General features: G+C 42.7%; 1 protein-coding gene across 6 annotated transcripts in view; it reads right to left on the bottom strand.

Annotated features, from left to right (window-relative positions):
- BCAS3 (BCAS3 microtubule associated cell migration factor) overlaps window positions 1-26,355 on the bottom strand; it is a 1,455,708-nt gene that overhangs the window by 1,108,885 nt on the left and 320,468 nt on the right. For all 6 annotated transcript variants that reach the window (XM_088446353.1, XM_088446352.1, XM_088446357.1 and 3 more), the window contains one exon: window positions 10,257-10,340. In XM_088446353.1, coding sequence (XP_088302479.1) covers window positions 10,257-10,340 — 84 coding nt within the window. The remainder of the gene's footprint in view (window positions 1-10,256; window positions 10,341-26,355) is intronic.

The raw sequence follows: 26,355 nt of genomic DNA on the forward strand, positions 1-26,355 counted from the left end.
CGGAACACTTGTGGCGCCATATAAATGATAATAAAATTACTGTTATAAGGCAAAAGGGGAGGGGGCAGATTGAGAGGCTAACCATGGGCTCCATATTTTATCAAAAGATTTAGAAGAATTAATGCTAGTCATATATTCCATGCGATAAATATGCCAAAGGCGAGATAGACAAGACTGCATAGGAGAGTCAAGCTTTTTCCAATCAGATGTTAACTGACATTTCGTTGCATTAACAATATGGCACATTAGTTTGTTTTGGTGCCTAGTTATTGTCGGAAGGTCTAAAGGGAGTAAAATGTAGTTAGGATCATAAGGGATAGGTTTAGTGAGTAAACAGGTTACAAGGCCAATGATTTCCTTCCAAAGATTTACTATCTTAGGACAAGTCCACCAGATGTGGAGAAAGGTGCCCTCAGTGGCACAACCTCTCTAACACCTTGGAGATACATTTTAATCCTGTACTAGACAGCAACTATAGAATATGCAGGTGAAGTTCCTACAGTCAGATGGATCATTTTTTTTTTTCTTATGGGATGTTCACCTTCCCCTGGATTGTAAGGTCTGTGATTAATCTATATTAATTTAATATTAGATATTGTTTTTTTTGTTCGATTTTTTTAAATTTCAGATTTCACACAAAAACACGAGATGTAGTTTAAATCCCAGCTGTCCGGATGCCGACGCCCAGAATGCCGGTTCCGGAATACAGACACCAGATAGAATCCCGGCGCCAGCATCCCGACAGTAAGTATTGGGGTTAGGCACTAGGGGGGATGGCTAAATTTAGGCTGCGGGGGGAGGTTAGGTTTAGGCTGAGGGGTTAGGGTTAGGTATAGGCAGTGGGAATGGCGGTTTAGGATACTTACTGACAGGTGTCGGTATCCTAACACTGTTGGGTTGCCGTCGTTGGGTTTCTGACCACCGGGATCTCGTGCACCGGCATCCCATACCCAACCCAAAAACACAATGTGTAAAAACAGTGTATTAAACCTATTATTGTATCATATTTAATAGTCTGTATATGCAAAGCTCTGTACAACACTTTACATAAAACATGTACCACTGTGTAACTTGCATTTTCAAATTAGCACATGTTGTCCAAGAAAGTGTTAGGGACCTTTAAGTATACCCCGATGTTGGGAAGAGGATTTGCATGAGTTATAAAGCACATTGTACACCGATTTTTAACCTGCCCCATTAGTCCAAAATATCAAGACAAGATCATTATAAACTATTCCCATGTGCTGTCTGTATTATTTGCAAAAAATTCGACTGGTAATCTTTAGCCTTTCCCATGCCATTTCAAATGTCCTCCCCTTCCATTAGTGCTAATGGCTTTGTGTTCACATAAGCTGTTAGGACTCATTAAGAAGTTATCAGGTAACAGGAGAAAACAGATGCAGCTTGGCTAAATCAATTTACCACCTCAGGGTTAAAGACAGTGGCGGTATCTTAGGCAGTTATTAGGTGACAAGAGAGCGTGTGTTTATTATTAGTTGCTAGACAGTACACAGACAATCCTATTGTTTTAAAACGTTTTTTTTCGTACACACTTTTTATGTTAAATGGTGCCATACTGTAAAATCTATGATAAAAACTACTTTTTGCCAGGCTAAGTATACTTACCATGATAATTGAGTCAACTCAATATTGCACTAGAGTGTGGTTTCTACTACTAAGTAGATTTTCGTTATATATTAATTGGCAACTCTCTGAAATAAGACTGCAGGGGCAGACATATTGGGGGTCATTTACAGTTTGACACATTTTCATCTAAAACTTAAGTGTAAAATGTGAGCTGCAAACATGATGCTTTTACGTGGCTATTTTCAGTTGCACATATTGTACTTTTCCTGAATTTTGAATGTTATTCACATTGTAGCTGCATACAAATTCAGCATACAAAGCTGCAGATTAAGTACAGCGATATGTGGCATGTATAAATTATATATAAACGTTTTAAGATTCTTCATCGAGTAACCTGTTCTAAGAGATTTGTCATCTATCTCATCAGTTGTCTTTGCAGGCATCATTATGTAGGGATAACGGAGCGTGCATTTAAAGAGAGAATGGTGATGCACCGATCTACTATTAGAACGGCCCCTCAATCGGACCACAGTGATCATCCAGTGGCCCGTCATTTCTATGAAGCGGGACATAGTCTCTCCACTCTGCGCTACCGCATTATACAGTAGACCATATTCCGCTCCCTCCCCGAGGAGGAAACCGATCTTTGATGTTATTGCGAGCAGAAAGTAGATGGATACATCGATTGGAGACTTTGGCCCCAAAAAGCCTGAATGAGACTATGGGATTATCTTGTTTTCTATAATTTTTTTATTTCTCATTATATGAATTCTATAATTGGTTTATGAGTATCCTTGACAACCAGCTAATTATCATACAGGTTGTTTGCAGCTCACGTGGTGCGCTGTCCTTCCTGCCGGATCTCGCACTTTTGGTGACGTCATGTTACAGCGCCAGAGCGTGTGATCCGGCGTCAAGGATGACAGGATATTGTTTGGTATTTAAGTTAGTAAGTGTGGTTATGTTTTATGCACCCTTAGGAAAATATTTTAAATAAAATTTTTAACGTCGGCTACATTATATATATACTGTACCAGTCAAAAGTTTGGAAACATCTTCTCATTTAATGGTTTTTGTTTATTTAAATTATTTTCAACATAGTAGATTAATACTGAAGACATCAAAACTATAAAAGAACACATATGGAATTATGTTGTAATCAAAAAAGTGTTAAACAAGTCAAAATATGTTTTATATTTAGAGTCCTCAAAGTAGCCCCCTTCTGCTTGGATGACAGCTTTGCACATTCTTGGCATTCTCTCAATCAGCTTCATGATGTAGCCTCCTGGAATGGTTTTGAATTAACAGGTGTACCTTGTCAACTGTGGAATTAATTGCCTTCTTAATGTGTTTGAGACCATTAGTTGTGTTGAGTAGAGGTAGGGTTAGTACACAGTGGACACTACTATTTGACTACTGTTGTAATCCATATTATGGCACCAACCACTCAACTCAGTAAAGAGAAACAACAGTCCATCAATACTTTGAGACATGAAGGTCAGTCGTTACGGAAAATTTCAAGAACCTTGAATGTATTCTCAAGTGCAGTTGCAAAAACCATCAAACGCTATGATGAAACTGGCTCTCATGAGGACCACCCCAGGAAAGGAAGACCAAGAGTTACCTCTGCTGCAGAGGATAAGTTCATTAGCGTTACAAGCCTCTGAAACCGCTAATTAACAGCACCTCAGATTAGAGACCACGTAAAGTCTTCACAGAGTTCAAGTAGCAGACAAATCTCAACTTCAACTGTTTAGAGGAGACTGCATGAATCAGGCCTTCATGGTTGTATTGCTGCAAAGAAGCCACTACTAAGGATGAACAATGAGAAGAAGAGAATTGTTTGGGCCAAGAAACACAAGGAATGGACGTTAGACCAGTGGAAATCTGTACTATGGTCTGATGAGTCCAAACTTGAGATTTTTAGTTCCAACCGCTGTGTCTTTGTGAGACGCAGAGAAAGTGAGTGGATGGTTTCTGCATGTGTGGTTCCCACTGTGAAGCATGGAGGAGGAGGTGTGATGGTGTGGGGGTGCTTTGCTGGTGACACTGTTGGTTGATTTATTCAAAATTCAAGGCACACTTAACCAGCATGGCTACCACAGCATTCTGCATCGCCCTGTCATCCCATCTGGTTTGCGCTTACCTGGACCATCATTTGTTTTTCAACAAGACAATGACCCCAAACACACCTCCAGGCTATGCAAGAGCTACTTGACCAAGAAGGAAAGTGATGGAGTGCTGCGTCAGATGACCTGGCCTCCACAATCACCCGACCTAAACCCAATTGAGCTGGTTTGGGACGAGTTGGACCGTAGAGTGAAGGAAAAGCAGCTAACAAATGCTCAGCACCTCTGGGAACACCTTCAAGACTGTTGGAAAACCATTCCAGGAGACTACCTCATGAAGCTGATTGAGAGAATGCCAAGAGTGAGCAAAGCTGTCATCCAAGCAAAAGGGGGCTACTTTGAGGAATCTAAAATATAAAACATATTTTGATTTGTTTAACACTTTTTTGTTTACAACATAATTCCATATGTGTACTTTCATAGTTTTGATGTCTTCAGTATTAATCTACTACGTTGAAAATAATTTAAATAAACAAAAACCATTGAATGAGAAGATGTGTCCAAACTTTTGACTGGTACTGTATATATATATATATATATATATATATATATATATATACACATACATACATACATACATACATACATATATGGATCGGGTCAAAAAACCAGCCAGGGAAATTTCTGGAAGCAGAAGCAGGGCGTGGAGTCTATTGAAGGGAGGGGTCTGAAAAGGGGCGGGGCATGGCGAAGGGGCAGGATGTTGTCCTCTCAGACTCAAGAGCTTTGCCATAAAAGTAACTGCCGTTGTTAGTTATATGTATATAATATATATATATATATATATACATACATACATACATGCATATATATATAAGCAGTAGTAAGGTGCGGCACTTGGTGTGCAATAACAGGCATAGACAAACGCATATGATCAACGTTTCAGTGTTAGTAACACTATCTTCAGAATGCTGACGATAGTGTTACTAACACTTAAACGTTGATCATATCTGTTTGTCAATTCCTGTAATGGTGCCGAGTGCCGCACCTTACACCGGCCAAGGTTACATTGAGATTTGGAGTGCCGGACCTGGAACATACACACACATATATATATTGACACTGCAATACTGTACTGTATATATTAATATTATAAGTAAATATGTGCATATAAAGTAAATATACATAATTACCATACACATAATATATATGTATATATGAAAAGTAATATGTATATATATCACACATATGTATCATGTATATATATATATATATATACATAAACACAGTAATATATATATATATATATATATATATATACACACACGGTATATATATATATATATATATATATATATACACAGTCAGGTCCATAAATATTGGGACATTGACAGAATTTTCATATTTTGTCCTCTATTCACCACCACAATGGCTTTGAAATGAAACAAACAAGATGTGATTTAACTGCAGACTTTCAGATTTAATTTGAGGGTAATTACATCCAAATCAGGTGAACGGTGTAGGAATTACAACGGTTTCTATATGTGCCTCCCACTTTTTAAGGGGCCAAAAGTAATGGGACAAACTAAACAATCCTAAATCTAACTTTCACTTTTTAATACTTTGTTGCAACTCCTTTGCAGACAATTACAGCCTGAAGTCTGGAATGCATAGACATCACCAGACACTGGGTTTCATCCCTGGTGATGCTCTGCCAGGCCTCTACTGCAAATGTCTTCAGTTCCTGCTTGTTCTTGGGGCATTTTCCCTTCAGTTTTGTCTTCATCAAGTGAAATGCATGCTCAATCGGATTCAGGTCCGGGGATTGACTTGGCCATTGCATAACATTCCACTTTTTAGCCTTACAAAACTCTTTGGTTGCTTTTGCAGTATGCTTCGGGTCATTGTCCATCTGCACTGTGAAGCGCTGTCCAATGAGTTCTGAAGCATTTGACTGAATATGAGCTTATAATATTGCCCAAAACACTTCAGAATTCATTCTGCTGCTTTTGTCAGCAGTCACATCATCAATAAATACAAGGGAACCAGTTCCATTGGCAGCCATACATGCCCACGCCATGACACTACCACCACCATGCTTCACTGATGAGGTGGTATGTTTTGGATCATAAGCAGTTCCTTTCCTTCTCTTCTCTTCCCACCACTCTGGTACAAGTTGATCTTTGTCTCATCTGTCAATAGGATGTTGTTCCAGAACTGTAATGGCTTTTTTAGATGTTGTCTAATCTGGTCTTCCTGTTTTTGTGGCTCACCAATGGTTTGCATCTTGTGGTGAACCCTCTATATTCACTCTTGTGAAGTCTTCTCTTGATTGTTGACTTTGACACATATACACCTACTCCTGGAGAGTGTTCTTGATTTGGCCAACTGTTGTGAAGGGGTTTTTCTTCACCAGGGAAATAATTCTTTTGTCATCCACCACAGTTGTTTTCCGTGGTCTTCCGGGTCTTTTGGTGTTGCTGAGCTCTCCGGTGCGTTCTTTCTTTTTAAGAATGTTCCAAACAGTTGATTTGGCCACACCTAATGTTTTTGCTATCTCTCTGATGGGTTTGTTTTAATTTTTCAGCCTAATGATGGCTTGCTTCACTGATAGTGACAGCTCTTTGGATCTCATATTGAGAGTTGACAGCAACTGATTCCAAAGGCAAATGTCACATCTAGAATCAACTCCAGACCTTTTACCTGCTTAATTGATAATGAAATAATGAGGGAATAGCCCAACACCTGTCCATGAAATAGCTTTTGAGTTGATAGTCCCATTACTTTTGGCCCCTTAAAAAGTGGGAGGCACATATTGAAACTGTTGTAATTCCTACACCGTTCACCCGATTTGGATGTAATTACCCTCAAATTAAATCTGAATGTCTGCAGTTAAAGTACATCTTGCTTGTTTCATTTCAAAACCATTGTGGTGGTGAATAGAGGCCAAAGGGCCTGATTCAGAGCCAGTGCCCTCCTCCATGAAAATGGAGCGGCCTCCCGGCCGCTCGTATAGCTGTGGGTGACCACCCACAGCATATGCGAGCGGCCATGATGATGGTCGCGATGGTCTTGACCATCGCGACCATCGGACTTGCGACGGAGACCCTGCGGTAGGGTCTCCCTGCCACAAACCCTGGAGTGATTTTGGCTCTATCAGAGCCAAAATCACTCCCACTGACATCACTAGTGATGTCAGTGGGGCCGGCTTCAGAGGGTAGGCATTCCCATTGGAATGCCTCCGTCTGGCAGGCACGCCCCCGGCACGCCCACCAAAGGGGGCGTGCTGTCAATCAACATCGACAGCACGCCCCCTTTGGTGCGAGACCCGGAGCGATGGAAAGCCCGTCGCTCTCCGGGTCTCACGCATGCGCACGACGGAGCTCCCTCCGTCGTGCGTATGCGCAGTGGGGAACAAATCGACCCGCTTGCGAGCGCACTGCCGCTCACGAGCGGGTCTGAATGACCCCCAAAATCTGAAAATTCTGTCAATGTCCCAATATTTATGGACCTGACTGTATATACTCTGTATATATACACACACACAGCTGGACGGGGAGTGGAGGCCCGGGGGAGGGTGAGTCAATGAACGGCTGGCTGACTGGCCACCGACCACTAAAGGGTATGGCCCATATGTATACAGGCTAACTCACATGAAGCTGGTCTTGGCAGAATGGCAGGATAGCAGGTCAGCGCCGGGTCATGTGTGTGCACTGCAGCGAAGGAGCTGGAGAGGGGGCGGGCCGCTGACGAGCTGACGAGCTGTAGGCTGAGCCGTCTGTAGTAACTGACGGGCTCCGCAAAGCTTATGGGAGGAGCTGCTGCTGGGCATGCGCAGCAGCTCCCCCGTTGGCCATTTGTTTACATCAGTGCACTGCCTGATCAGAGCTCCGATGGCGGCAGCCCAGCCAGCTGTAGTGGAATAGGGGTGAATGAAGGGTGGGCTGGGTGGCAGCCCCTAAAGGGAACAATGTGGCCGATCCAGCGGGAAACGGCCCGGCATCCCAATCCACCCGTGTGTGTGTATATAATATACACACACACACATACTGAAACGATGTGCCCCGGCACTCCTGTCTCCAACTCACGCCTAACACAGGATCTGGCTCTGGTGCCCTCCTCGGGGGCCAATGCCCCCAAACATATCATCCATAAGTATGAGGCGGCACTCTATTTTGAGGTTAGCATTTCGGGGCTCTAGTCCCCTTCCACATGACAGCATAATCCCCGAAACGTTGACCACAAGTGGGTACACTATTTGCAAGTCTCTGAGTTAAGCCTCAAACTTATGGGGGGGAGAGAGAGAGAGAAAGAGAGAGAGAGACATGATATCTTAGGTACTGATGGGTAACATAAATGAGTTCATATAAAGTTGAGAAATGCACGATACTCTAAATGTCAGGAGAAACACCAAAGTGTTTATTGAGACTTACAGCATACTAGCCAAAGTAAAAGGATACATTTGAGCTGTACAGAGCCTTGTCAAGCAATGGTACAAGTGAAGACAAGAGGTTTACATAGGGCACAGGCAGTGGCGTAACTAAGGGGGGTCGAGCAGGGCGTGTGCCCGGGGCGCTGTAGGACCGGCGGCGCGGGTGGGGCGCCGGCCACGGTACACATTTACAAAGGACTGGCGCTAGGCTTCGCTGTGCCAGCGCCGGTCCTTTGCTGCACAGCCGAGACCTTCCCTCCCCCTGAGCGCTTACCCAATAGCGCCAGGAGGAGGATGGGAGGCGGGCGGTCACAGGCTGTGCAGTAACACGCACATCGCCGCCAGTACAGCAGCGATGTGTGTGTTAACCTGCAGCCAATGAGAGTCAGACAGACTCTCATTGGCTGCTGCTGCTGCACACACATCACCGCCGCGCGGCGGCAATGTGTGTTAACCAGCAGCCAATGAGAGTCAGACAGACTCTCATTGACTGCTGAGCTCCCACTGCAAGAGCCGGCTCCCTTCCGGCTCCTGCAGTGGGTAATGGGAGAGTCTACATGGCTGATTCTTAGTTCATATTCCATGAGTTAAATTGTACAATAATGGTTCCTCATTATTTTCTCTAATAAGCAGTGCCCCTTTACTGTAAAATCCAAGTCTATAATATCTCAAATGCAACAAAGATGGATATCATTAAATCAACATGTGTAGTCAGCTTAAAGCTCACTAACCAAAATTAAGACATACTCTTTTTTTGTGGTGAAGAAATAAAATTTGTCAAATGTCAAAAGCATTGTCTCTTGGGAGCCAAATAACCTTTCTAGACGCTCTTTTCTTTTGTTTCTTTCATGTATTTCCAAGTAGATTTCGCAGTCTCTCTATCTTATGGGGATACTAAGGTCAGACAAGAGAATCGCATAATGCAAACCAGCTCTTCTCCAACACAGTTTTAAAACACTTGGAATATACAAGAATTGTTCATTATTTTGTATTAATATTAACTCGTTAAGTATGGAGAAGTCTATTTAACAAGAATCGAGCCAATACATGTACTGAAATAATCCATCTCAGGATAGCAAAAAAAAAGATAACAAAATGTTGTATAATTTAATAATAATATTAATAATGATAAAAACCACATAGAGCTTTTGGTTTTCTAGGGCTTATGTCAAGTTAAGACTGCCACTGTAAAGTAAATAATACCACCATTGGCAGATCCAGGGAGCAGCACGATTGGCTCTAGCAGGGGCAGGTTGCCTGTGGCCACAACTACATAGATGTGTCTTGAAGCTGAGAATTAGATAGTGCATCCTTTCAGGCCACACTATTGTGCATTAAACACAATGGAGAGACCAGGCAGCACGTTGCTGCATTAGTGCACTGATTGATGGATGGCACAGATCATCCACCAATCAGAGAGCAGGAGGTGGTGGAGCAATGGTAAATCCCTATCATCTCATTTGAATCTGCCATCGATTGCTACTGCAACCCAGAGACAGAGAGTGATTTTGCACATAATTTAGAAGGAATCTTGACATGACGTAAATTTAAGCTTCAGTTTAATATAAGCTAAATCATCCAAGTTACCAGTTATAGAGCGTTGTAGAATAGTATTTGGGTATTCAGCTGTTTCAGCCAATATACCAAAAACACAAAAATGATGCGGTGGGATCTGAGGGATACTTTTACTAGTATAAGATAACAAAAACTACAATCACTTCTTGTTTATGTCACATCATATTCATACTTTAGATGTTAGATCTAAATGGGAAATCTGTAAAATATCATCAAAAGTGAACCTTGCATTGTAGGTCATGGCAAAAATAAAAAATGCATAATGATATGAAATAATGTGGAAGAAGAAGAATAGCTAGGATGGACTTCGTATGTGTTTAAGAAAGAGGGGGTTGTCTAGGGCTGTATGGGGCATATCCTTGTCACAGACGGCATGCCTAGCATTAAGAGTAAATTTGCCCTCATCCCTTCCTAAAAATACCACTGTAACGCCACACTGAAAGGGAATACAACAGTGTAATCACCAAATTGTACCAGAATCGGACAGTTCCTTCAAAATGGGATGGTTTCGCATAAAACAAGGATGTTGGGAGGTATGTAAGTTTATGCACCATATAATTTAATTTGCATTTCAGAAGTTGGTCCATACTTACTTTCGCAGCACTAATCACAGTGGCAGTATAAGACTGAATATTATCTCCACATGCTCCTCCACGAGACTGATGGCACCTGATAAGCTGTCGAGATATAATAAAAGTATTTACATAACTAATAATCTTCAGTATACAATGCAAACACCCAAGATACACAAATCAAAAAATGTTGCTTAAATAAAATATAGGCTTATTTTATACATATATTATTATCAGTTAAATTGCGTACACACGTTCAGATAAAGTGAACGATTTAAACGATAACGATAAGGATCTTATCGTTATCGTTCACTGTAATGCCCCTGCAAATGACCAAACGATGGTCGATGCGGGGGCACGAATGGTCGTTATCGACCATCGTCCGTCTCCCGGGAAAACCGGCATACATGGTCGATTTCGAGCATGTTAGCCTGTTTACTATAGGGATCCGTGATCGTTAATCGCGGGTCGTTATAGGTTAATGCATGTGTTGGATGTTCGATAACGATCATCCAACACATGCAGAATAATCAAATAACGATCGTTATCGTTATCTGATCGTCGTGCAGTCGTCCCGTGTGTACGCACCTTTAGCTTAAAAAGTTATCTTCTGGATATCTAAATCAACAAACTTAAAATATAATACATGTTGATAAACAAGAAAAGTCATTGTGAAACAACAACTACACCTAATATCTTTACAAACAGTCTCTGAGTGGCTTCCTGTATGCTGTTCAATAGTAATAAGACTTTCTGTTCAGAAGCACGACATCATAAGTGCACAGAAGAAAAAAAAAAATTATGCATTATATATTTGCAATTAGCTGTATTTGAACAGAGTGGTCAATCCTCTTCATTACAAATAATGGTTCACACTAGCATTTATTCTGCTAGGAAAACCTGTTGATCCTTATATTTAGTAACATTATTATTATAGCTCTCCTATGTCATTACTGATTGAATGAAAATTGAAATAATGTCATACAGTAAATTGCCTTGATTTTCACTCCCATTGCATTGTGGAATATGTTGGCGCCTTATAAATAAATACTACTAAATAATTCATGGCAAGTCTGTACATCAGATTGAAAGACATCAATCGCAGGAATTCCCTCTACCCAAAGTTGACTTTTATGTCTAGTAATCCATATGGTATATCTGTACATCCTGTATTTTGTGAACACAAACATACAATATACAACTTGATTTCACAAGGTTATATGGTCACCCTCCCATTAAACAAAAGATGCCTTTAGACAAACTCTCTAGCTTTTATTTTTGAATGTCTGATGTTGTACAATTTTTTAAATTAAGATTTTTGTAAACTAAAATATTTTGAATTAACGACCAGAGTGCACTAATTGAATAGTAAGTATTCAAATGTTGATAGCTATAGTTAACCACTTGCCTGGAGTAGTCGCATCAGATGCGACCAGTCAAAGACAGATAATCTTCCAGCAGCCGCCCATCTCACAGGGACCTCCCAGTCCCTCTGAACCTCTGGATCCTCCCATATTGCGTGCCAACCACTGCTGGTTGCAGTGATCGGCAGCCCGGCAGCACCCCCGCCGAGGAAATCCATTGCTGGGTGACTGCTCCTCCTCTGCAGCCGCTGGAGAAATATAAACTTAGTTGCTCCTCTTCCCCCTTTGGCAGCCCCCCATCATCGATATATCGATTTTCACTATATCGATGAAATCGATATATATAATTTTTATTTTGCTATTTTTATTTGTTTTATTTTTTTTTATATCAGTATTATTGTAAAAAGTCTCATGGCAAGTGTGTTTGTGGCAGCCCTGATATCAAGGAATCATCGTCGGCCCCTGGTAAAATATCTGTGGGCTGTGCATGTATGCGTAGAACTCCATCGACGGTCCTCTGAAGATGGTTTAAAACCATTGGCCATCAATACGTCTTTCGATAGAGCAGTGATGTGAATGCATCAGGGGGCATCTGAGGAGAAAAGATGCCTTCTGACAGCATCAGATCATCTGTGAGTCCCCACCATTGGAGATGTACGCAGACCATCGGCTTTGCGTACGTCTCTGAAAGAGGCCCCTAATTCAATCATAAAAGACCCAGAAAATTTCTGAACGGTTTTTGGAAAAAGTATTAGCCAGTTAAGTTGTTAAGGAGGCATGACTGCATGTACTTGAGGCTCCTAGAATTTGTATGGACCCCACCTTCACTGACAATGTCCATACTTAATTGTTAGTCATTATATTTTAATGGTTTTATGGTATGTGGCCTTAGTCCATATAGTTTTAACATATGTTACCTTCTAACTGTGAGTACTAGAATGCTATTTTAAGCACAAATTAAGTACCAATAAATCAATACAGTCATGTAAATATACTTGTGTAAGAAAATGAATGAACATTGATGTTTTTGCATTTGCAAGTTCATCTTTAAATGTAAATGAGTCTTTCATTGAAATATAGGACACAATACATGAAAATTAAAATTGTGTCACAGCAGATGCCAAGACATTTTCAACTTAATTTCTTTCTACTGATGAACTTAATGTAAATGTAACAGTGACTTCAAATGTTGTAGTGAACATTGGTAACTGGTTACTTGTTGAATATGTTGGAAAGAGTTACCCAGGTAAGATCAAGGAGATCATCAGAGATGGTGAATACTTAGTGAGCACAATGGAGCAAACTGTCAGCAACTGGAAATGGCCATCATCATCAGATTAAATATTTTATACATCTTCACAGTTCGTCAGGAAGATAAACAGGCCTACATTGATTAAATCACGTGGATTCTACAGGTTTGAGTAATTTGTATCAGAGCCCTTTGAGTGGGGACAGAAATGTAATGTGAGTCACATTCGTATGTAACATGAGTCACATGTCAAAACTAAATTTAAGTATAGTTTGGTTAACATTCAGGTTGTTTTTGTGTCAATCATAAGTTTAGGGTCTTATAAGTGTATAGTATAACAATCATATTGCAAAAATAATTAGGAAAGCAGGTTTAAATAAATATATAAGTCCCCTCAGCTCCTTTCATTCTGTTATAACATGAGTCAAGCATATAAACAATAACATTTAACTACCAAGAGTGTACATTTTTTCAGCTTCTAAACATTAATTAGGACTACCTACCCCATACATCATTGTCATATTTGTGAAATGTTGAATTTCAGTTTCATTTTTGTGGATGGTGCATTTAAACTTCTAAAAATTAACATAAAATGTAACACGAGTCACATGGAATGACCCAAATAATCAAACTTTAATACTATAAATGTAGCCAGAAATGGGATTATGCTGGGAAAGCTCTAGATAGAGAAGCACAAATAGACAAAAGATTTTCACAATTACGTATGTTGGACAATATATGTTTCAATATTGATGTCTGTTGACTAAGCAAAGCACACTTTGCTTAGTCAGCAGACTAAAGGTGCGTATCCACTACACGAGAGTGGAACGACTGTACGATTACAACATTGTAATCGTACAATCGTTAATCACCATGTGCAGTGGATAAAGGGCCTGATTCAGAGCTGAACGCTCTGACCAGAGCGCTCGCTCTGAATCAGGGCCCTCCTCCATGAAAATGGAGCGGCCTCCTGGCCGCTCGTATAGCTGTGGGTGACCACCCACAGCATATGCGAGCGGCCAAAAAGATGGTCGCGATAGTCTTGACCATCGCGACCATCGGAGTTGCGACCGAGACCCTGCGGTAGGGTCTCCCTGCTGCAAGCCCTGGAGTGATTTTGGCTCTATCAGAGCCAAAATCACTCCCACTGACATCACTAGTGATGTCAGTGGGGCCGGCTTCAGACAGTAGGCGTTCCCATGGGAACGCCTCCGTCTGGCAGGCACGCCCCCGGCACGCCCACCAAAGGGGGCGTGCTGTCAATCAACATCGACAGCACGCCCCCTTTGGTGTGAGACCCGGAGCGATGAAAAGCCCGTCGCTCCCCGGGTCTCGCGCATGCGCACGACGGAGCTCCCTCCGTCGTGCGCATGCGCAGTGGGGAACATCGACCCGCTTACGAGCGTACTGACGCTCACGAGCGGGTCTGAATGACCCCCAATCTGCCCACACTGAACGATATGTCGTTCAGTGCAGGCACTCTCCCTCATCCCCGAACAGGCTGATCCTGTCGATACCAGCAGGTTGGCCTGCATGGTCAGGCGATAATAGATGTCAAAAACGACCAGCGGGAGCGCGCATCGCTGGTTGCTTTCGACATTTTACTGCACGATTTATGAACGATTATTGAGCGATTGAACGATAACGATGTCGTAATCGTTCAATCGCTCATTTTAGTGGATATGCAACTAAGCCTAGACTTCATGCGGTTTAATCTGTCTGATGTAAAATCTATCCAATATACAGAATATGCGAAAATTAAACAATACAATATAACATGGATTGTATACAAACACAATGTTATTTGGAAATGCCACAAAAACCTCATACTTATTATTTATTACAGGATTATTTATGTCAAAACTTTAACATTTGTGTGTCATGAAAAACAGTCAGAAAAAAGCGCAAAATACCCCTGAATACCAGCATCACCTCATCTAAACAGCTGAATCCTAGTTTTAGTAAATGAAAAGTGCAAAGACAAACAAAATAACAGACATATTCCTATGAGAATTAATATTAGGGTGGGATTCAATAAGCCCCATTAACTGAACGGGTGCTAAATGATCAATGGCCTGTATTTAATTAGCCCTGCTTATAGGGGATTTCTTTTTGGGTCTCCTGAGACTCGAAGAGAAACCCCCGTTAACTGTGCACTTATTGAGTGATAACAGCAAGTTAATGCACAGGGCCGTCAACCTATCACAGATCCTGTGCGTTAACACCTAATAACACATGTTATCGCACATGTTCAATGTGCGCTAACAAGGTTATCGGGTAAATGTAGGAGGCTAAATGAATAGCCCTGGGCGCTAAAGCCAGAAGCTACCTCCCGTTTTAACCTGCGGTAATTTATAGAGGGTAATTGAATTCCCCCCCTAAATGTCAAATAACAAATTATGTGTACAGCTACGGCTATTTTATAAAGTCCTGCACAATCTACAGATTATAAGATAACTAGGGGTGTGCACCAGCCAATTTTCGTGTTTTGTGTTTTGGTTTTGGATATGGATCTTTCTTCGTGTTTTGGATCTGGATTGGTTTTGCCAAAACCATCCTTCCGTGTTTTAGGTTCTGGGTTTTGTGTTTTGGATCTGTATTTTTTGGAAAAAAAGCATAAAAACAGCTAAAATCACAGAATTTGTGGGTTTTTCTGCTCCTATGCTATTATTAACCTCAATAACCTTAATTTCCACTCATTTTCAGTCTATTCTGAACACCTCACAATAGTGTTTTTATGTCCAAAAGGTTGCACCGAGGTAGCTGGATGACTATGCTAAGCGACACGAGTGGGCGGCACAAACACGTGGCCCATCTAGGAGTGACACTGCAGTGGCAGACAGGATGGCAGTTTGAAAAACTAGGCCCCAAACAGTACATAATGCAAAAAAAAAAAAAAGAGGTGCAAGATGGAATTGTCCTTGGGCCCTCCCATCCACCCTTATGTTGTATAAACAGGACATGCCAGGGTCTGCCACACGACGGTGGCTGAAATGATTGGTTCGATTGGGCCCCCACAAAACAAGCTGGCAATTAATCTGTCCATGCACAAACTGGCTCTACGGAGGCAAGATGTCATCCTCATCCTCTTCATCCACCGATTCTTCACCCTCTTCAGTGTTGTGTACATCCTCATCCTCACAGAGTATTAATTCGTCCCCAATGGAATCCACCACCACAGGTCCCTCTGTACGTTCTGGAGACTGGTCTCCCTGGAAGAGTTGATTATTCATTTTTATGAACAGCATCTTCTCCACATTTTGTGGAAGCAACCTCCTATGCCTTTCGCTGACAAGGTTCCCGGCTGCACTAAACACTCTTTCGGAGTACACACTGGAGGGGGGGCAACTCAGGTAAAATAGAGCCAGTTTGTACAGGGGCCTCCAAATTGCCTCTTTTTCCTGCCAGTACAGTTATAGACTGTCTGACCTCCCTACTTGGATGCCGTCACCAATGTAATCCTCCACCATTCTGTCAGTGGTGACAGTATCATACGCAGTGACAGTAGACATGTCAGAAATTGTTGGCACGTCCTTCAGTCCGGACCAGATGTCCAAACCGGCCCTTGACTTATGACACAGGTGCACGCTTGGCACTGCTGCTGTGTTGATGCACGTGCGGCTAATGCGCATACATTTCGGACACACAAACACAGAAAAAAAGAATTGTTTAGTTTTAGTGGAGTGCACTTTGGGGGTTACACCACCCTTTAACAGACAGACGCACACGCTTGGCGCTGCTGCTTTGAGGATGCAGGTGCGGCTACAGCCCACACAATTCACAAAGACAGAAAAAAAAGAAGAATTTTTTATTTTTTGTGGAGCGCACTTTGGGGGTTACACCACCCTTTAACAGACAGACGCACGCTTGTCGCTGCTGCTTTGAGGATGCAGGTGCGGCTACTGCGCATACATTTCACACACAAACACAGAAAACAAGAAGAATTTTTTATTTTTTGTGGAGCGCACTTTGGGGGTTACACCATCCTTTAACAGACATACGCACGCTTGGAGCTGCTGCTTTGAGGATGCACGTACAGTGCACACAATTCACAAACACAGAAGAAAATGTTATTTTTTTTGTTGGAGTGCACTTTGGGAGCTTACACCACCCTTTAAGAGATGAGCCAGCCGGCCCTTTACTTATGACACAGGCGCACGCTTGGCGCTACTTTGTTGATGCACGTGCAGCCACAGTGCACACAATTCACAAACACAGAAAATAATTTTTTATTTTGTTTGGAGTGCACTTTGGGGGTTACAGCACCCTTTAACGGATAGGCCAGCCGGTCCTTTACTTATGGGACACAGGCGCACGCTTGGCGCTGCTCCTTTGTTGATGCACGAGTGGCTACTGCGCACACAATTCACAAACACAGAAAAAAATAATATTTTTTTTTGGAGTGCACTTTGGGGGAGCACCCCTGATGCACAGATCACCCCCTGGACAATACTACAGCACCCGTCTAGGACTACAGCCTTCATGGGACACTGGGCCTGATTCAGACCCGCTCGCAAGCGGGTCGATGGTGGCCCAGTGCGCATGACGGAGCCGGCTCCGTCGTGGGCTTGCGCAAGACACGGATAGCGACGGGCAAACCGTCGCTCCAGGTCTCATACCAAAGGGGGCGTGCTGTCGATGTTTAGTGACAGCACACCCCCTTTGGTGGGCGTGCCAGGGGCGTGGCTGACCAGACGGAGGTGTTCCCATGGGAACGCCTACCGTCTGGGGCCGGCCCCACTGACATCACAAGTGATGTCAGTGGGAGTGCTTTCGGCTCTGTTTGAGCCGAAAGCACTCCAGGGCTTGCTGCAATGAGACCCTACCAAAAGGGTCTCGTCGCAAGCACGATGGTCGCGATGGTCTTGACCATCACGACCATCTTCCTGGCCCCTCGCTATAGCTGTGGGTGGTCACAGGGGGCCGCTCTAAAAATCAAGAAGGAAGGCCCTGATTCAGAGCGAGCGTTCTGTCAGAGCGTCCGGCTCTGAATCAGGGCCATTGCACAACACAGTCCAGCCAGCCCCTATAGACTTTGGAGTGGACACAGCCCCTAAGGACAACTGACTGCACAACACAGCCCAACCAGCCCCTATGACAGCAGAACAACACAGCCCAGCCAGCCCCTATGGACAACAGCAGCACAACACAGCCCAGTCAGCCCCTATGGACTGAGTGGACACAGCCCCTATGGACAACAGCAACACAACACAACCCAGCCAGCCCTAGCTCCCACCCTCCCTCTTCACTGTCCACAGCCGGAGTGAGAAATGGCGCCGATGCGGGGACCTTTTATAGAATCCAAAACCCGCGAGATCCGGAAGGCGGGATGATGACGTTTTGCCTCGATTTCAGATCCGAGTCAGGCGGGAGAAGTCGAGCCTGACTCGGATACTACTCGGATCGGGGGGGCTCAGGGGGGGTTTGGATTTCAGAAATCCGAACCCGCTCATCCCTAAAGATAACTAGCAGGACTTTCTTACCTCTCTGTCTGCTTTACCCAGTCTTGTTTTATTACTGAATTAAATGGGTAAAACCAACAAAATATGTTGGCACAATATAAATAAGTATAAATCAATGTGCAGAAATTAAAGTAATCATTCATATTTCGTCAAACAATAAGTCAGTAATAATTTTCAAAAATAATTATTATATAAAGCATTGTGCAATAAGTCTGGTATAACTTCCACAAGTTCTTTGATGTTTAGATCATAGATTGAATGAACAAGCGAAAGAATATACAACATTGTATATACCAGAGTGCATACTTTATCCCACAAAATGAAACAAAATGCTTAATTGAGATACTTATCCTGCTCCTAATAATCTTTTGGGTGCCACTCAGACTGTAGTCTGAGCAGCTTTGGTTTTTAATAGCAAAACATGTCCATTAAGAATGCAGATTTGTTACAAGAGGGAGATTTGGTCTGGCACTATAACCACAAATAAATTTAAATAAATATAATCAAATGGTTTAGTTTTGTCTGTGTAACATTAAATATTTGATTTACTGAAGGATTTTATAGTGGATATTTTTTTTCAACTTAATTGATGCTAATTTTGATTTATTTATGCATCCTCTGAGAAATTGTGTTAGGAGAAAAGAGTATTTAGGAAGATAGCTTTTTATATAACATTTAATTATACAATGAGAAATTCATATTCCCAGAGAAGGAGGGAGAATTGTGTTTTAATTCACTACCTCCTAGAAAATTAGGAGATATATACATAAATGTAGAATACAGTTTAATATAGAATGGTTACGATGAGCAAATACTGTGATATGTGCAACAAAAGAGAAGCAAGGCACTACTTGACATTGTGGTATGCTTGTCACTTTGTTCATGTATACATATAATTTACAAGCAAAGCCCAGCGAAAAAGTCCAATGATTGTAAGGCCAAAATACCCAATTGCCTCGAGGACTGGAGATGGTGTCACAAAGCGGCTCTCAGACTTTCTTTCCGCATCCGATGCTGCAATGTCATTAACTGGCATGTTCCCATTGACCAGTACTTTCCAATCTGTTGTGACTACCTAGCAACTGTTGTTGGCGTTCCTCCTGATGCCAGAGTGGCATAGGCGCCGCCATCTTGCTTTGGTTAGCTGACTCCGGATTTGTCCAATCCCTGAGGAATCAGTTTCCACATGACCTGTGCAATCAATGACTGACCAGAGTGCCCTATTTAAACCCCTCACTTGCTCATTGCCAGGTTCACGGTTCCAGTGTCAGCAGTTCTGACTTTTGACTCCTACGAGTACTCCTGTGCTCTACAGCTCCCAGTTGAGAGAACTTGTCTCCTTTTGCTTCCTGTCTCTGTTTGGTGCTCAGTCCTAATCAAACACCAGTGTGCTTCTTTGCTTCAGCCTGCATATTCCAGTGTGTAGGTCCAGCTTCAGCCTGCTTATAATAACATGCAGTTCCAGTTCCTTACTTGTATATCTCAGAGTGATGATATAATCTACATATAGCAGCATGCATTTAGAGTCTGCATATACCAGCGTGCAGCTTCAGCCAGCATGTACCAGTGTACAGCCTCAGCCTGTATTATTAATATCCTCTATTTATATGGCATCACAAGGGTTCCACATCGTACATAAAGTACATAAACAAATGATCAAACTAGAAAACTGCCAATTACAGTTCAAAACAATGCTGAACAAGAACATAGTTTATGAACGTTGCTGCAATAGCAATCATAACACTCAAATAAGCAGCAGGACATCAGCAACAAAGTGTTAGGTGCCCTTGTGGGGAGTAGGAGTAGACAATTGTATGAGTAAGGGGAAGAAGGCTCTGCTTGTGACAGCTTACATTCTATTCTTACATTCTGTATATACCAGCATGCAGATCCAGCTGCAGGCTGCAAATATCTAAATGCAGTACCTGTCTCAGCATGCAGACTATCAGTATTATATACAGTCATCTTCTGTGGAGTGCACATATTCCTAGTGTGTACTATATGGACTCATATCTAGTATTCCTGACACATATAGCCAGTCATATCTAAGTGTTCCTGACACACTTCCTATTTGAGCACTTATCGCATATCCATTGTCAGGATGCGGCCTGGGATCGGCCGCTACTCACTGCGGCACCGGCGTTCTTGATTTCCCAGACGGTCTGACTCCAGCGCAGGTGGCATGCTGAGTATTCTCCCCTGGGTCTGCTAGGACTTCCATGCATGCATCCTGGTTCCTGCGGGGGCGGTCATGGGTGCAGCCATGTTGGTCTGTATCACCTGACTTGCCCCTCATCCAATGGTAGCCTTGCCAGCTCTCAGCTGACTCTCTCCTAAAATGGACAGCTAACTAAGGGTATAAAGCAGGACTCCGGGAAACAGGAAGGTGTCTGTACAACTTCGCTTCACTATTCCAGTGACTGTTTTGCTCCACGCTGTGTTCACTTCCAGTGACTTGCTCCAGTGTTATATTCCAGAGCTATCCTGCGTCTGGATCTCCAGTGTTACTTCCAACGCGATATTCTTCAGTCGGTGTACAGATTTCCAGTGCTAACTCCCAGAGATACCCCGCGTTTGGATCACCAGTGTTACCTCCTAGAGCTACCCCGCGCCTGAATCTTCAGTGTTAAATTCCACAGTTTAACTTGAAAAAACTGATCCTCTAATGATATCTGCAGCACAAACCTGAATATTGCTCTCCGGTGACACCTACAGTGCAAACTTGCATATTGATCTCCAGTGGTATCCATAGTGCAAACCTACGTATTGATCTCCAGTGTCACCCAAATGTTTACCTATTCCAGTGTTGGCCCACGTGTCACTTCCAGTGTACTCTCTATGTGTTATTCTCCAGTGTATCCTCTTCGTGACATTCTCCAGTATATCCGCTACGTGACACTTCCAGTGTATTCTCACGTGCCATGCTTCAGTGTATAATTCCCAGTGTATTCTCCAGTGCAAGTGGTTATTCTTTTCAATCCTGCAACCTTCTCTCATTGTTAGTTTCTGGGTACGTGACCAGACGGCCGCGACCTGCTCACTGGAAGTCCAAATCCCAATTGGATTACGCGATATACTTCAGTCAGTGTACTGATTTCTGGTGTTACTTCCTACGCGATATTTTTCAGTCGGTGTACTGACTTCTAGTGTTACTTGCTACGATATATACTTCAGTCGGTGTACTGAATTCCTGTGTTGCTTTCTACGAGATATTCTTCAGTCGGTGTACTGATTTCTAGTGCTACCTCCCAGAGCTACCCCGCGTTTGGATCTCCAGTGTTAAACGTCAGTACTTTCCACAGTGTAACCTGCATACTGATCCCCTAGTGATATCTACAGCACAAATCTGCGTATTGCTCTCCGGTGACACCTACAGTGCAAACTTGCATATTGATCTCCAGTGGTATCCATAGTGCAAACCTGCGTATTGATCTCCAGTGTCACCCAAATGTTTACCTATTCCAGTGTTGGCCCACGTGTCACTTCCAGTGTACTCTCTATGTGTTATTCTCCAGTGTATCCTCTTCGTGACATTCTCCAGTATATCCGCTACGTGACACTTCCAGTGTATTATCCACAGGCCATGCTTCAGTGTATAATTCCCAGTGTATTCTCCAGTGCAAGTGGTTATTCTTTTCAATCCTGCAACCTTCTCTCACTTCTAGTTTCCAGGTAACTGACCAGAGGGCCACGACCTGCTGACTGAAAGCCCAAATCCCAATTGGAGGGTTCACTGGTGAAAACCACCAGTGAGTTAGACTCCACGCCTTTGGTCAGGTCTCGCCAACACTCAGATCTAGCTGAGGAGGAAGACACACCTACTTCCTCCTCATCTGCTGTCACTCCACACCCTAGTACCCCGACTTCCAGTTCTCCTATCGAGGTTCCCAGTGCGTGGTCATAACATCTGTGTTCTAGGCTTCAGTGAGATCACAATTGCTGGGCAGCATACCAGTTACTCAGCCTAGTATTTGAATTGTTCTCTGTCTTATACTGTCACCCCATAGAGAGAACTGAATGAGGAGAAGTGTAATATGTTCACCTAGCTAGATTCATTCCAGTTCCAACCAGACCAGAGCCCAAATTAAAGGCAGAATCTGATAGGCGATGACTGTATTCAAACAACCCTCTTTGTCTCTCTGGATTTTAAAGCAATCTATCGGTTCAAACAAGGGGGGTCGGCTGCTAGGGCGCACACTGCTAGGGCGCACACTTGCATTTGTTTTTATTAGAGATTATGACAAAGATCAAGGGTTGTACTTTTGGCTAATATTTATATGCAGTTGTGTGAGAATTTGTTCTTCATTTAATTTCTCTTGTATCGTTGACAGCTGAAAAAGTTGTATAAATTCTGTTGCAAGATCAGGCTATGGAAGCTATCTACTGGGGGTAAATGACAGCAGCCAATCAATAGCACACCGGTCCAGTGCCTCAGTACAAGTGCCTGCAGCTAGTTTTATTTAGCAGCATAAAATAAACAAAACATTCATCAGCTCTAACATAAAGTTCCCTCTCCTCAGGCGGAAAGACCTAGTGCCCAACTCACAACAGAACAACAGTTTTTAGTACAGCACTTACAATGACAAGCAATGATCTCTCACTCTCTCTGCAGGCTTCAGCCTAAAAACAACGGACCCACCTTTTATCAGCCTCTCACAGGTCGCCTGCCAATCAAAGTTGCTAATTAGTTGTCTACCAGACAGAAGCTAGGAACCTGGGGCATATATATCTTCTTGAAAACTTCCCAGTGCTTCTGTCACAACAACCATCATCCATAACATTAATACCGCTTGCCTTATATTGTGTAGGTCCCCATCGTACAGCTAAAACAGTGAGCCATGAGCTCCACAAGACCTATGAAAGTGTCCGGTGGTATCTGGCATCAAGATGTTAGCAGCAGATTCTTTAAGTGCTGTAAATTGTAAGGTGATGCCTCCATTGCTTGGACTTGTTATTCTAACACATCCCACAGATGCTCGATCAAATTGAGATCTGGGGAATTTGGAGGCCAAGTCAACACCTTGAACTCTTTGTGATATTCCTCAAACCATTCCTGCAATTTTTGCAGTGTGTCAGGGCACATTTTCCTGCTGTAAGGAGGACTACATCAGGGAATACCACTGCCATGAATGGGTGTACTTGGTCTGCAACAATGTTTAGGTAGGTGGTACATGTCAAAGTAACATACACATGAATGCCGGGAGCCAAGGTTTTCCATCAGAGCTCTGCCCAGAGCATCACACTGTCCCCGCTGGCTAGCTTTTTTCCATAGTGAATCCTAGGTGATTGACCTATGTAGCTGTCCTGCCTTCCGTCTTGTTTAGCGACCCATTTAAACTCCTGACCTTGTTCTGAAAGCTTCTGCCCATAACGATCTGCCTTCTGTCCTTTCAATGTAAAGACTCAAAATGCCTTCTGCCCATGCTTTGCAAGCTTCCATCTGCCCATTTTGATTTGCCTTCTGTCTTTGCTGTTTACTGACTTGATCCGTCTTCTGCTCTCAAGCTGCAAGATTCCATCTATCTCTATCTATCTGCTTTCTGCCATCCATCCAAATGCCTCCAGCTGCCTATTTGTATATGTTCTTTGATCAAGCTCCACATATACCTGTTGTAATGCTGTGTATTATGCTTGCCTCTAAAATCCATGCTGCTACACAATATTGCTGATGAACTTAGTGTTGATTACTGATCTGAAGCTCCAAAGCAGGTAAGCAACATAGAGAATGACACGTTATTACGTTCACTGAATATTGTAATATTTTAGGAAGTGTTTATGTAATAAGAGTTCTACTCAAAATAACAAGTTATATTTGCCTGTAACAGTATGGCTGTCAGTCTGCATGTGAACACAGCCATATAAACATGCCCTTATTACACTTAGAGGGGTATTCAATATGAAACGTTAACTTCACTGTCGAAGTTAACGTTTCATATCGGAGTTTTTACCTGCGATAAAGTATCAGGCGCGCGCCCGCTTATCCCCGTATTCAATATGAAATTAACGAAAACGGGAGACTCCGAAGTTGGATTTGCGTAAAGTTTCGAATTTTTCCTTAAAAAAATTGTAGGACCCCCCTAAAGTTGTAAAAACATGGGGAATCGCTATGGGTACCCCCGTTTTAGCCTCTAATTGAAAGTCGGGGATTTAAATAGCCGCAGCAGGTGTTTTTTCCCGACATTGAAGAAGTGATGCAGAAGAGCACTTAGGTTATTTTTTTCGGTTTTTTAAGTGGTCCCATCAAATTTGGAGTACATGAAAATGCGTACTAGCATATTTTGATGTCCCTAAAGTAAGTTTTTAAAAATTCTGCAAATGTGCACCTGCCGCTATAAATCTATTCTAGAAAACACCTGCCGCATACTTGCAGAATAGCCCTGAACCTATTGTTAAACAATTTTTTCCCATTTTTTTTTTCACCCCAATTTTTACATTAGTTTTTTGGGGTGTCCCTATTTTTTTTTTTTTACTTTTTTTGACACAGTTCTTTTTGAAATGTCATTCCCAGGGGTGCAGGCTATTTTTTTTAAGCCTGCACCCCTAAACCCCAATTCTACACTTTTTTTCGACACCTATTCAATGGTGAAAAGTTATCCCCGTTTTTTATCAAAAACTTTTCGAACCTGCGATAAGTCTTTGAAATTGAATACGGTGTAAAAGTCAAACCTGCGATAATGACGTCAAAAGTGCGATATTGATGCAAAAACAATGTTTTCGCTCCCATATTAAATACCCCTATTGGTCTACTATAGAATTTCCTTTTCCTCCACTCCAGGTAGTCACACGTGCTGCCATCCTGCAAGAGTGCCTGAGCATACATGTGTGTGAGTGTGGATGTGCAGAGTGATTTCAAGCAATATACGGTACAAAAACTATGCACTATGGAGCTCATTCAGACCCACTAGCTAGATGCATTCGTTCGCACCCTGCATATGCAAATCCAGTGCACGCCCAGCAAGGCAGGCGATCGCAGGGCAAGGCATTAGCACGCCCACTATGTCTTGGCGTGCGATTACTTTGTGTATGCAGACGCCCACCAGCCATTCATAAGACGCCCACTTGCGCACATCATCTCCTGGAAGTACTTGAAACCACTGGTACATCGAGCACCATCGGATGCGATCGCAGCGCTTGAGGTTGACTATTCCCTGCTGCAAGCACTGCGATCACTTCAGTGTGAAATACAACCAGGTGACGTGTACAATGACGCTGCCTGTTAATTATACACGCCTCTGAAACGGCGTTTTAGACACTCAGACACGCCTGTGTTCGCACCTCCACTCCCCCATTTCTAGTGGACTGCCCCTGTCACCACCCACAATCGGCTTCTCCTGTCACTCACTCTGCTGGGCTGTGTATGTGCAGCGAGCGATCACTTCCCAAGCGTTTGCACTGGTTTGTGCACAAGCATTGCGATGCATACGCATGCGCAGATTGCAAATATCAGCCAGCTATGAGTGATCGCATCCTAGCGAGCGGGTCTGAATCAGCTCCTATGCATCAGCCATAGTTGTGCACCGAGAAATTCACTAGGCAGATAATCTTAGTACACTGTCCATTTTGAAAGCCAAGAATCAAATAAACAGAGTCCTACCTGTGAGGCGATTGTATGTTCTTTCCATGTATGCAGGTGTTTCCTAAGGGTGCCCTGGTTTACTACCACAGTATAAACAAAATACTTTTAGGTCAACTGACTCCTGACAAAATGGACCTTAGTGTGTGTGGGGGTCAGTAGAGAATTTAGTCTGAAAGTTCCAATGGGGCAGAGACTGAAGTGAATTATTACATATTCCCTGTACAGTGCTGCATAATATAGTGGCACTATATAACTAAAAGGTAATAAATGAAACAAAAGATATGCCCATTTTACATTGCATTTTTTTTTTCGCTGGCTCCTATAGGCGAACCCAATTTAAAAAAATGATCGACTTCCTTGCCACAATAAATTTTGTAGAAATCTGTTATAACAATTGTTGTCCTACCTGCATGGGACAACTTGTGTATTACCGCTAAATCATTTAATTGGCAACTGTTTTTATCTAAGT

The sequence above is a fragment of the Taudactylus pleione genome, unplaced genomic scaffold, assembly GCF_031769625.1.
Source record: "Taudactylus pleione unplaced genomic scaffold, aTauple2 ptg000397bl, whole genome shotgun sequence".
Lineage (NCBI taxonomy): Eukaryota > Metazoa > Chordata > Amphibia > Anura > Myobatrachidae > Taudactylus > Taudactylus pleione.